This window comes from Onychomys torridus, chromosome 21 (genome assembly GCF_903995425.1).
Source record: "Onychomys torridus chromosome 21, mOncTor1.1, whole genome shotgun sequence".
NCBI lineage: Eukaryota > Metazoa > Chordata > Mammalia > Rodentia > Cricetidae > Onychomys > Onychomys torridus.
The window spans coordinates 47354832-47367619 of NC_050463.1; the positions used below are offsets into that span (position 1 = coordinate 47354832).

The following is a 12788-nucleotide window of genomic DNA, read 5'->3' on the forward strand; positions in this document are numbered from 1 at the left end:
TGGCCAGGGGCCTGTAGCAGTATGTCCAGAGGGTACATGCTAACTAGGAAACAGGTCACTGGGTGACCAGCTTGTGACCTAGTTACTTTTTTAAATGATTTATTTATTTTATGTACATTGGTGTTTCGCATGAATGTATGTCTGTGTGGAGGCGTCTGATCCCCTGGAGGTAGAGTTGCAAGCTGCCGTGTGGGTGCTGGGAATTGAACCCAGATCCTCCCTGGAAGAACAGCCAGTGCTCTTAACTGCTGAGCCATCTCTCCAGCCCTGACCTAGTTATGAGGTGTCCTAGTTAGCTTTGGTTGTCAATTTAGCACAGCCTAGAGTCATCTGAGAAGACAGTCTTAATCCAATAACTATCTTTTTTTAAAAGATTTATTTATTTATTATGTATACACAAGAGGGTGCCAGATCTCATTACAGATGGTTGTGAGCCACCATGTGGTTGCTGGGAATTGAACTTAGGACCTCTGGAAGAGCCGTTAGTGCTCTTAACCTCTGAGCCATCTCTCCAGCACCCAATAACTATCTTTATCAGGTTGGTCTGTGGGTACGTCTGATTTTCTTATTAACTGATGGAGGAGGGTGAGCCCACTGCGGGTGGTCCCATCCCTATGTAGGTAGTCCTGGGCTATATTAATCAATGGAGGAGGGTGAGCCGACCGTGGGCAATCCCACCTCTATGTAGGTGGTCCTGGGCTATATTAATCAACGGAGGAAGGTGAGCCCACCGTGGGCAATCCCACCCCTATGCAGGTGGTCCTGGGCTATATTAATCAACGGAGGAAGGTGAGCCCACTGTGGGCGGTCCCACCCCTATGCAGGTGGTCCTGGGCTGTATAAGAAAGCTAGGCAAGCATGAGCTTGTGGGCAAGTCAGCAAGCAGTAGTAATTTACAGTTTCTGCCCAATGCCTGCTGGAGTTCCCACCTCGACTTCTCTCAGGAATGGGCTGTGACCTGGACGATGAAACGAAACCTTGCCACCTCCAAGTAGCTTTTGGCCAAGGTGAGAGAAGAACATGAGGCCTCCTGCCCTCTCACCTCCCTGCCCCCAAGCCAAGGTGCCCTTAGTCCTTGAGACCAGCAGGGCCATCGGTACACCGCTAGATGCCAGGCCCTCGCTAACTGATTGTTCCCACATTTGATGAGCTTTCTGAGGTTGGCAGATACTTATGCCAGGGTCTCCCAAAGCGCTTTCTGGAGTCTAAAAGAAAAAGCCTGGCCATCCTACCCTCCCACGACATAGAGGAGTCTGGTACAACAGGGATGCTGAATGGGGTCTTGGGAGAGCACAGGGTTGGGCCTGGGCCCCACAGTTTTGAGATGGGAGTGGGTAATGTTGTCCAGGAAGAGGGAAAGGGCTGGATTCATGGAAGACACTGGCCAGGCCAAATTTTCCATGGAGAAGGCCCAAAGGCAGATAAGGACCTGGGAGGGGCCTAGTCTTAGTGAAGATCTTTTGGGCTCTGGATGAGGGAGGCTGGAGCTGTGGGTGTTGTGGTGGGGTAGGCTGGAGGAGCCAGTTGTTAGTGGGCATTAGATCCAACTTTTCAAACAGCTTAACTAGCTGGGCATGGTGACACACACCTTTAAACCCATCATGGGGGGACAGAGGCAGGTGGAGCTCTGTGGCCAGCCTGGTCTAAATTGACTTCCAGGACAGCCAGAGCTATATAATGAGACCCTGTCTCAAACAAAATAAAACAAAACCAAAAATCAACAAAAGGTAGCTTAACTGAAGTTACATAATTATGCACCCAAACTGCTCTAATTAAGGTATTTTAATGAGTTTTGAAACTACGCTTCCCTTCAGAATGAACCATCCCAGGCAATTACAGGTCTTTCTGTAACAGATTATTTTGCATTTCCTAGAATTTTATGGGAATGGACTGTTCAGTGTGTCCCTTTTGTGGTTTGACTTAACTCAGCACCCTTGAGGCTCCTGAGTCTTCCTGGTGTCCGTTTATTGTCCCTTCCCTCATGGCTGTGGAGTGGTCCATTGTCTTAGGCTCCCTAGGGCTCAGCCAGCTACCAGAGGCAGTTTGGGAGAGGAGTTACCATTTGGCATGCTGGTGGTTCTCTGGACACCCTGTTTGTAAGGCTGATTTTTTTTCTTTGTTTTTGTTTTTAGGGACAGGGTTTCTCTGTGTAGCTTTGGAGCCTTTCCTAGATCTTGCTCTGTAGACCAGGCTGGCCTCAAACTCACAAAGATCCACCTGCCTCTGCCTCCTAAGTGCTGGGATTAAAGGCATGCACCGCCACCATCCGGCTTGCAAGGCTGCTTTTAACTTGGTCCAATTTAAAGGTTACCCAGTATTCCCCAAGGGGCCTTCATCAAAAAATATTTTAAAGTAGCCTGATGTCATGGCTGACAGAGCAGACACCAGACTAACCAAGGAACTTAAAAGGGGATGCTGGGGAGATGGTTCAGTGAGTGAGGATCAGAGTTCAGATACCCAACACCCATGTAAATGCTGGGCAGGTGTAAGGACCCACTGCAACCCGAGGGCTCAGGAGGAAGATATGGGGGTCCCTGGAACATGTTGGCTAGTTAATACTACACCCCAAACAGCAAACTCTAGATCCAAGTGAGAGACTTGGCTCCAGTGGAGAACAACGGATAAAGATGTATGTTATCAACTTCTGGCCTCTACATATACAAGACACAGGTGCATATATACCACCCTCACATGTGTGGCCCCACACGTCAAACACACCCATGCACATACATGTAAAAAACAGAAGTTGAAAAGTGAAACTGGACAGGGAATGGGGCGTAGGTGCTTTCCAAAGCTCAACCACGGTCTGGGAACCTAGAAAGCTCCGCACATTCACAAAGGCGCGTGCTCGGGAAAGGACCCTGGGAGGCCCTGGGATCCCACCTCTAGCTGATCTTCAGGCCCTGAGCGAGGAGCAGGCGAAGGCTAAGCAGAGTGGTTCATGGCTTGCCTGTGTGACAGTGAGCTCTGCTCCCCACAGAGCCCCTCAGCAAAGACCAGGAGCCTTTGGTGTCTACAGCCCACCACCATGCTGGTGAACAAGATCCAGGACATGCAATGTGGCCAGCACAGAAGCAGCTTGGAGAAGCCAGTTTTGAATAGACACTGAGAAAGGGGGACCTTATTCTAGAGGTGTCACACCTTATCATTATCTAGAAGACCCAGTATGGAAAAAAAAGACAGAATATGAAAACAAAAATGAGAAAGTGTGGCCCGTACACAGGTTGGAAGCATTAGGGACTGATCTTGGGCTCTCCCAGACATGGGGCTAATTAGACAATGCTTTAAGTAATTACTTTAAATGAGTTCCAAGAGGGCCAGTGAGAAGGCACAGTGAGTTAAAAGCACAGATTTGACGACCCGAGTTCGATTCCAGATCCCATGGTAGGAGACTTGCGACTCCTAAAATTCGTTCTCCGACCTCTACATGTACACATGTACATACATACACTATGGCACGTGAACATTCACACATGTGCATACATAAAGACACAATAAAATTCTTTAAAACTTAAAACATTTTAAGTGCAAAGAAATAAAGGAAAACATCTCAAAAAAAGCATTGTGTGTGTGTGTGTGTGTGTGTGTGTGTGTGTGTGTGTGTGTGTTATGCAGGTTGTGCATGCATATGTAGGCATGCAGAGGCCATGGTCAGACATCAGATATCTTCTTCCATTGCCCTCCACCTTTCTACTGGAGAAAGGGCCTCACTGAACCAGGAGGTCACCTATGCAGCCAGCCTGGCTCGCCAACAAGCCCCAGGGATCCTTGGGCCTCTGCTTTCCCAGCGCTGGGATTACAGCGCTGGTCACAGAACTCCGGAGCATCCAAACTCGGGTCCTCATGCTTATGAAGGTAAACATGTACCTTGCCAACTCAGCCACCTCCCCAGCCTCACCAACAGCCTGTTTGGATGCCCAGAGCTCCTCGGCACTTTCCTCCTAACTACTCATTCTTTGAAAGCTGCTTGAACATGGCTGCCAGGTGGAGACAGGCTGGGGAGACTCCGTTAAGCCCCCCTAACAGCTAGCCCAGGCCCGAGGGAGCTACAGCAGTGGCAATGGAGCAGGGGGACGCTGGGCAGGATTTTTGGGCTGGGCATCTGCTGCTTGGAGGGTGGGCTCCCAGAGAATAAAAACGGAAAAGGAGCCGGCTACCAGGAGAGGGTAGACATCGAGAAGGGCACTGTGCCTTCACACGAAGGCTCTGGGGATGTGCAGGGAAGACAGCTGTGTCTGTGGCTGCGAGACAAATAGGATCCCTGGGGACACCAGACTGCCTCTCTGTGTAATGGAGATGATGACCTTGTCCAACCATGCTCTGTTTCTAGACTCTAAGAGAGAGCTGATAATGGGCACAGGGTTCCCTCTCTCCCCTGGGGACTTCCTGGATAGAGGCTGCCAGGCCCCAGGAGCACCAGAGTCATGATCCCGCCTGCAGGATGTTTGCTTAGCCTTATCTCCAGCAAACATGCACACAGAGATGGAGTACTCCGTGTGGGGCCCTGGTAACAGCACCAGTGCAGGCTGCTGGGCACACCATGTGCTCCATCTGCAGCCGGCAGAGCGAAAAGTCCACTCACTCACGACGCCCTGGGAGGACACGGACTTGGAGGGTGAGGCCAGGGAAGAATCCAGCGGGTTGGGAGTGAACTACAGCCATGAAGGGGACCTGAGGCCCCAGGAGGTCAGGGAGGCTGTGGCAGCCAGGGCTTCCACCTGGGCCACCTCCCTGAACAGCTGAGCCAAGCCCCTGGTAGGATGAATACACGCAGCTTTTACGTTGGGCACAGGGTCACCCCTAGACACTGTCGAGGCTAGGGAGTGGGAAGGCGGGCTGTTCATCGGGAAATGAGAGATCTGTGATTTTCAGTGCTCCGGAGAAACAGAATGAGCAGGAGCTGCATAACCAATGGGGATGGATGGTAGACATCAGCAATAGAGCAAACGATAGGCAGACAAGCTATTCACCCATACACACGTGCAGACAATCCCTTGTTGCTAAACAGTCCTTCCAGGGGAAGATAGAAACCATGTCTCTCTCCTAAGGCCCCAATCACAAAGCAAGGTAAGAGTCCACCAGAGTCCACATCACAGAGCACCGGGGAGGGGACAGTCCTACAGGAGGTCACACACCACAAAGTCTTCTCCACACCTGCAGAGATGGGGCCCTGCCCACTACACACTCTAGCTCCGCCCCAAGGCCAGGTGATAGGGAGCAGCTGGATACCCAGGTGAGGTCTCTTGACCTCCCCACCCCTCTGTGAGGGGAAATAAACACAACAATCCCGTCCGGGTGATGGTCTGAGAGTGGGCACAGCTGAACTCAGGATGACGGTGCAGAGGACAGCCCTGTTTATAACCATTTATGGTCATCTTCCACTGTCTCCTTCACACACACACACACACGCACGCACGCACGCACGCACGCACGCACGCACGCACGCACGCGCACGCGCACACAGAATTATCCAGGCAGAGAAGTTCCACCAACACTCATTTGCTTACTGGAGACCCAGGGGAGCTAATTCAGTCTTGGTCTGGAGACCTGAGACTGTGGGGGTGGGGTGAGGTGGGGACGTGGAAAATGCCGGGGTGGAGTGTTGTGATTACAGGCATGTGCCACCATGACCGGACAGAAAGCAGTTTTCCTGGGATGGGTGTGGTCCAGTGGTACCACCCCACTCCACTTCCCCTTTTGACCCCTGGATGGGAGGGGTCCGGCTACAGCTGAAACCTCAGCACCTGTCCCATGCTGATCCAGAGCAAATTCGGCTTTCCGGGGAACCTTGTCTTAGCCCCATAAGGACTAGGGGGCCTTGCGACCAAGTCACCAGAGGGACAGTCCATACGTAGTTCTATTAAGATAGCCCTAGGAAGAGCGAGGAACGTGGCAAGACCTGAGAATCCTATGAACATGGGCTCGCTGGAAGACTTCTTGGGCTGCAGTGAGTGTTCTGATCAGAGGCAATGCTGTGTGGAGTGTCGTGGTAGTGGACAGGCACTCTGTGCAGGTGGGAGTTTTAGCAGGACCGTTCAGCAAGGAAGGAAGGCAAAGCAAATCCAGTGTTTACTCCAGGAAGAGTCAAACACCATCCCTTCTAGGACTGAAGATGTGTCGGAGCACGGTTTAGTGCCAGCCTCTGCTCATGGTTGACTGGGCACTCAGCAGCAGACATGGTCACATCAGCCTTGGGGAGTCAAAGGCTGCCACTGAGCCAACGTATAACCTCCATTCCCACCACGGCATGCTTTGCTCAAGGCAGGTAGATACCACTGTGGGTGGGTGGGTGGGGGGAGGCCACGGCCACTGGGGATGGGGAGGCCACCTCTCTCCAGCTTAGTCTACCTTCTCACACGTTCTCATTCCAAAGTACAGAGTCGCGTGTCGCCAAGGCAATCCATCTCCTTGCATTAATAACAGACACGCTGCGTGGCTCTAACTCAATCATAGACGAGGCCATCTTTCTGATGTCCGCCAGTGGCTCTGCTGCTGTAGGAGAAACGGCTCCTTCCAGCCCAGACTGAGGAGCTCTGGGTCTACACAGCACCTGAACTAGGTCTCTGGACCCCAGAACACATCTTTTCCGTCCATCATTTTGTCCCTTGGGACCAAACAAACACCGTTTTATTTCTTGGCTTTCCAAATTCTCTAGAAGACCTGCAGTCAGAGCCGCAGCTTTGTTCAGAGGCTCTAGGAGTGTCCAGTGGTGAAATTCACACGTCCCTGTCCACAGGTGGTGCCTTCACCAGTGTTCCTTAATAGGAGGACGGTGGCGGAGTCAGTAATTCCTCTGGAGAGCCCACTCCAGAAACTCCACTGCCTTAGGACCTTCTCAGTGGTTATCTTAGAGAAGCCCAGGGGCCAGGGGAGGGGGTGGGGTTAAACCTCCAGTCACCTTCTCACAGAGCTGTGACGTTCATTCTGGTAGCTGGTGGGATTTTCTTTCCTTTGTTAGGATGCTACATTTGTATTTGGTGCAGATTTGAAGCGGGTAGTAGCTACAGGAGTTCAGAAGGCAGGGGTCAGGTGCTTAGAGTTCAGAACCAGGGATCACATGCTTAAGACAGAGGAGACCCAAGCACAACCCGGGATCCCCTCTGAGCACCAGGTTTGACCCCCAGGAGGCAGAGGTCAGGGGGCAAAGCCTGGCTGCACTGCTGGTGACCTCAGGTAGCACGTGGATGTCACCAAGAGGATGACAGTCACACACTCCCATCCTGGAGCACACAGAGCCACAGAAATGAACAAGAGCATCCTCTCCACACTGTCCTCCCAAGCGGGGTCTGTTGACCCCTGGGAACCATCCTTCCCTGAGCCACTCTCTCTGGTCCTCTTAGCAATCCCTGTTCACTAGACAGCCTCAGTCAGAGCTGAGTGAGGAGGGAGCCAGTGGCAGCACTGGGGCCTGGGCTCCCCAAGCTGGACCCGCGCTATTCAGTCACCAGTAGCCCTGGCTGTGGGCACAGGCTGGCCTTTGGGCCTAAGGGTGAAGGTGCAGAGAATGCTCAGAAGTCACGGGAAATCTTCCAGGGGAGTTGGCTTCATTAATTGCATCAGTTCATTAAAAGCATGTTTTGCACGCGGCGGTGCATACATGTAATCCCAGCGCTGGGGAGGCTGAGGCAGGAAGCTTGAGTGCAAAGGCAGCTTAAAAAAATAAATAATGCTGGGCTGTGGTGGTGCATGACTTTAATCTCTGCACTTGGGAAGCAGACCTCTGAGTGTGAAGCCAGTCGGGGCTACATAACACGTTCCAGGTTAGTCACGGCCAAGGAAAAGGATGGAGTGAAGGAGTCTCCGAGAAACAGGGGCCGACATCTTGTGAAACAGATATATAAAATTCAATCCCTTTAGTTTAAAACACATTCAACGATACAATTAAAACAAGTAAAATTGATTTCATAAAACAAAATATAAAATAGTGTTATGTGACCCGTATCCCATATCTTAGAAAACCAGCTATCTTGCTCACATACTTCATTAGAACAGTTTTTACCTAAGTATACAGCTACTGAACCTACGCATACAAATGACCTATTCTAGTTCCCTGAACCTAAAGAGACCCGCAATTGTATTTGTTATAAAATTACATTGTAAAGTTGTTTTTTTTTTTTTTAATATTTAAGTGTGTACAAAACATTCTCCTGCCACAGTAATGTAAATGCACGAGAGCTTTCTAGGTAGCACCCATGGTAGCCGAGGCTTGAAAGCTCTGAAATGTGGTAGTCGCAAAAGCAGGCCCATTTTGGGATGTGTCGTTGGCTCGCCATGGCAGCTGAGACTCCGCAGGGCACAGCTTGCTGACACCTGCATACACATCTCACACACTGGCTGCAGCCGAGTCTTCCCTCAGTTCCTCTCAGGCTGCAGAAGCCCGCGGGATGAGGACACGCTCCAGAGCAGGCGGCTCTGCCACCCGCGATGGCTTTTTGCTATGCTAGGGAACGACACTTGCTTGTGTTAGGGGAAACGCATTCTACCTGCTTGGTCCACGTCATCCAAAATTACCTCTTCTCTGGGGAGGGTTTTCAAAGGAGATCTTCCTGTTCGCCTTCACTATCTGTACACAGACACCGTATTTATATATTATATATTTGTATCAGACATGTATGTACACATTTACAGGCAGACCTTCAAAACGATATTGCACTTATATACAACGCAGCTTTAACTGAGCTGACTCCACACGGTCACCCACTGAAGTTCTTCATAAGAAAGGCAGTCGTGACATCCAAGGAGGTTGCAAGAAAGGTTCCAGTGATGCACCCTATTCAGTAAACATCGGAGGAGGGGAGGAGAGGGGAGAGGGCTCAACCCTTTATTACTCAGGGCTGGGCCCGCTCCCCAAGGCAGCTGGAGTTAGACTGAGGTCAGGAAAGACAGCAAATCCTCAAAGACCAGCTACTGCCTGCCCAACTTGCCAGGCAGCGGCCCACCGCCGTCATGGACACAGGCAGATCTCCCGAGACTTGTAAGTCATGTAGCAGATAACCCAAAGGTTCCCACCGTCTTATATCCAGTACAAAGTCCTCACGCTTTGCTTTCTAAGCACATCAGAAATTCAAACACAGCAACGTATGGATTTCTATCACATGGGAAACACCAACACAGCATGTTACACGCAGCGCCATCTCCTACGTGGAAGGTTCCTTCCCTGATATTCAAGGTGTTGGCAGGGTGGGTGCCCGGGCTCCTCAGCTGGCCAAACTGTAAGTTCTACGGGACATTTTCACTGAACTCCCACACCTGGGGGCTGAGTGCCCCACACCTTAGATCTCTGTCAGGGTGAGCTTGTAAGACCCGCCGGCTTCTTCGATCTGCAGCTGAAAGGTGTCTTCATTTGAATAGTGTTTCACGATGTTGTCGTCCATGTTCACCAGGATCCTGGACAAAGACAGGGCATGAGTCCCCACCAGCCTACTGGGCTCTGGAGCGAGGCTTGCATTTGCTTGATAGCTGGGCATTGACTGGCTGTGACTCGTGGGGACATTGTCACATCCTCCCATGTTGTGGCTCTCTCATTCAGAAGACAGAGAGCCCCATGGTGCCTACGGTAGGGACCAGTGAGAGCCAGGTAGGGAGGGAACCGAATTAAGGATCCCAGCGGTGGAAGCAGGTGGCAGATGGGGACCGTTGCCTGTTTTATCACATCTGGCCTGGAGTGTTCATGCACCAAATGGAACCCGATAGGGGTTGTTCTACATTAGAATCAGTAGAACTCATCCCCAGGGAGTCAGTCACCTGACAGATGACTCTTCCTGGCAAGCCAACCTCAAAGTTTAAACAAAGTAGTTAAGCTTAACCCTTCCTGTCAGATTCAGATTCATCTAGAAAATTCCAATTAGCATTTGGTTTAGAAATAAGACAAAAAGGTCTGTTTTGTTTGTTTGTTTTTTGTTTTGTTTTGTTTGAGCTGAGGATTGAACCCAGGGCCTTGTGCTTGCTAGGCAAGTGCTCTACCACTGAGTTAAATCCCCAACCCCAAAAAGGTCTTATATTATGTATTGTGCTTATTCATGCCAAAGAGCACAAACACTTCAAGGAAAACAGAATTAAAAATCGGAATTTCTGGGGTCAGCAAGATGGCTCAGCAGGTAAAGGTGCTTGTGGCTGTGGCCAAGCCTGGCAACCTGTGTGGCACCCTCAGTACCCACATGGTAGGAGAGAACTGACTCCTGAAAGTTGTCCTCTGACCTCCATGACACACACACACACACACACGCACACGCACACGCACACGCACACGCACACGCACACGCACACGCACACACACACTCTATACTAAAAATTAATTTCTGGACAAGAAGCAATTTTCTGTAGCTTGAAAATACGGCCTAGGGGAGGAGGTTCAAGGAGAAAGGGAAAAGGCTTTGGGGTCAGTCAGAACTGGTTTGAGTCACAGCCCCACATCAGCAAACCACACAATCACAGACAAGCCCTTCCTCCTCTGAGCCTCAGATACCTCATTTAAGAACACTAAGACCCATCTCAAAAACATGAAGTGGAAACCAGGTGAGTGGCGTGGGACGTGTGACAGGAAAGAAGACCCTGACCTCCTCAGGCAGCTTCCTTGCACCCTGGAGGGTGGAGCCACTTTACGGCTGCCGGGCACGGGAAGGGCGAATACAGATTTCCTTTTTCCCTCAAAAAACTGATCTTCAAATTTAATAAGGAAAAGAAAGTGAGGCATGGTGGTTCATGCCTACATTCCCTGCACTGGGGAGCCTGAGACAGGAGGACTGTCATGAGTTCAGGGCTAGCCTGGGCTACAGAGTGTGACCCTGACTCACTCTTCCACTTTCTCCTACACAAAGAAAAGCAGAAACCCCAGATTTAACATTTGCATTTTCATGGCTGCTTCTGGACGGCATGCCACTGACAGCATGTCACATCAGAGCTAGGGATGACTGTCTTCAGGGGTACACAGTGCTAGGGTCGACTGTCTTCAGGGGTACACAGTGCTATGGACGACTGTCTTCAGGGACACACAGGGCTATGGACTACTGTCTTCAGGGGTATATAGTGCTATGGATGACGTCTTCAGGGGCACACAGGGCTATGGATGACTGTCTTCAGGGGTATATAGTGCTATGGATGACTGTCTTCAGGGGTACACAGGGCTATGGATGACTGTCTTCAGGGGTACACAGGGCTATGGACGACTGTCTTCAGGGGCACACAGGGCTATGGACGACTGTCTTCAGGGGCACACAGGGCTATGGACGACTATCTTCAGGGGTACACAGGGCTCGGGATGACTATCTTCAGGGGTACACAGGGCTTGGGACGACTGTCTTCAGGGGCACACAGGGCTATGGACGACTCTTCAGGGGAACACAGGGCTAGGGATGACTATCTTCAGGGGTACACAGGGCTCGGGACGACTGATTTCAGGGGCACACAGAACACTGGTCATTACTCACCCTTTCTTGCACTTCTTAAATATTTTCCCGATCTTGTCATGGGGGACATCATACTTGTCTGAGATCTAAAAGAACAGAGAACAAGAACGTTGTTGTCAAAGCTTTAGAAAACAACCCCACAATTATACTCAAGTGTCCATTTTATCCTTTTTTTTAAAAAGATTTTTATTTATGTGTATGTGTGTACACACATTTACTAATTTTGAATTTATGTGTACAAGCATTTTGTCTGCGCATGTGTCTAGGCACCACATGATGCCTGGTACCTCTGTAAGCCAGAAGAGGGCACTGCATCCTCTGGGACTGGAGTTCAAACAGCTGTGCGCCATCATGTGGGTGCGGGGAACTGAACCCAGGTCCTCTGGAAGAGTAGCCAGTGCTCTTAACCACTGAACCATCTCTACAGTCTGTGTGTGTGTATGTGTGTGTGTGTGTGTGTGTGTGTGTGTGTGTGTGTGTGTGTGTGTATGTGTGTGTGTGTGTGTGTGTGTGTGTGTGTGTGTGTGTGTGTTTTGAGACAAATTCTTACTATAGCCAAAGCTGGCCTCAAATTTGGCATTCCTTCTGTCTATCTGCCCCTCCCAATATTAGGTTTCTCTGTGTGGCCCTGGCTGTCCTGTAACTTTCTCTGTAGCCCAGGCTAGCCTCGAACTCACAGAGATCCGCCTGCCTCTGCCTTCCGAGTGCTGGGATTAAAGGCGTGCGCCGCCACTGCCTGGCTATGGATGACATTTTTAAGGTTTTACTATCGTCAACTTCCAAGTGGTTTGCTACACACACACACACACACACACACAGAATTAAACTGCCCCCCCCCCAGGCCATCACACACAGAATTCAGCAGAACAGACATGACAGAGTGATCCGCCCACCAACTCCAGACTGGTCACAAGGGACAAGACTGACCAGCAGTCAAGCAAGGATGCCCAGGGCGGGCCAGATGCAGGTAGTGCTACAAACACCCACAAAGACAGCTGGGAAAAGAGGTCAAGGTTCCAGTGCGGCAGAGGAATGGCGTTGTCTAATAAAGTGCATCAGCGGGGCTGTGAGGCCCCCTGCATTTTTACAGAGTGACCGTGGTGTGCGTCCTACTTACTGCCTCCATCAGGCCCTTCAAAGATGGCGTCTTGAGCATCAGAGCATCGAAGACTTCTTCTGACTCCTTTCGGACATAGAGCAGCACTGGGTGGGGGCAGGGGAGAAAAGCAGTTAATTCACAGGAGCAAATTCATGAAGAGAGATCACAGGTACTAGTTACGACGGCCAGACACAGCCCCATGAGGGATGGCAACACACACCACCACAGTGCGAGCCTCAGGACCCGACTGCGGCTTCCCCTGAACTCTGCCTCCCCCCGCCACT

At 50.8% G+C, this 12788-nt stretch overlaps 1 protein-coding gene across 1 annotated transcript in view; it reads right to left on the bottom strand.

Annotated features, from left to right (window-relative positions):
* Nucleotides 1-7732: 7732 nt before the first annotated feature.
* Grhl1 (grainyhead like transcription factor 1) overlaps nt 7733-12788 on the bottom strand; it is a 46411-nt gene continuing 41355 nt past the window's right edge. The window contains exons 14-16 of the mRNA XM_036170953.1: nt 12523-12608; nt 11427-11491; nt 7733-9387 (exon numbers count right to left, since the gene is read on the bottom strand). Coding sequence (XP_036026846.1) covers nt 9273-9387; nt 11427-11491; nt 12523-12608 — 266 coding nt within the window. The 3' untranslated portion in view covers nt 7733-9272. The remainder of the gene's footprint in view (nt 9388-11426; nt 11492-12522; nt 12609-12788) is intronic.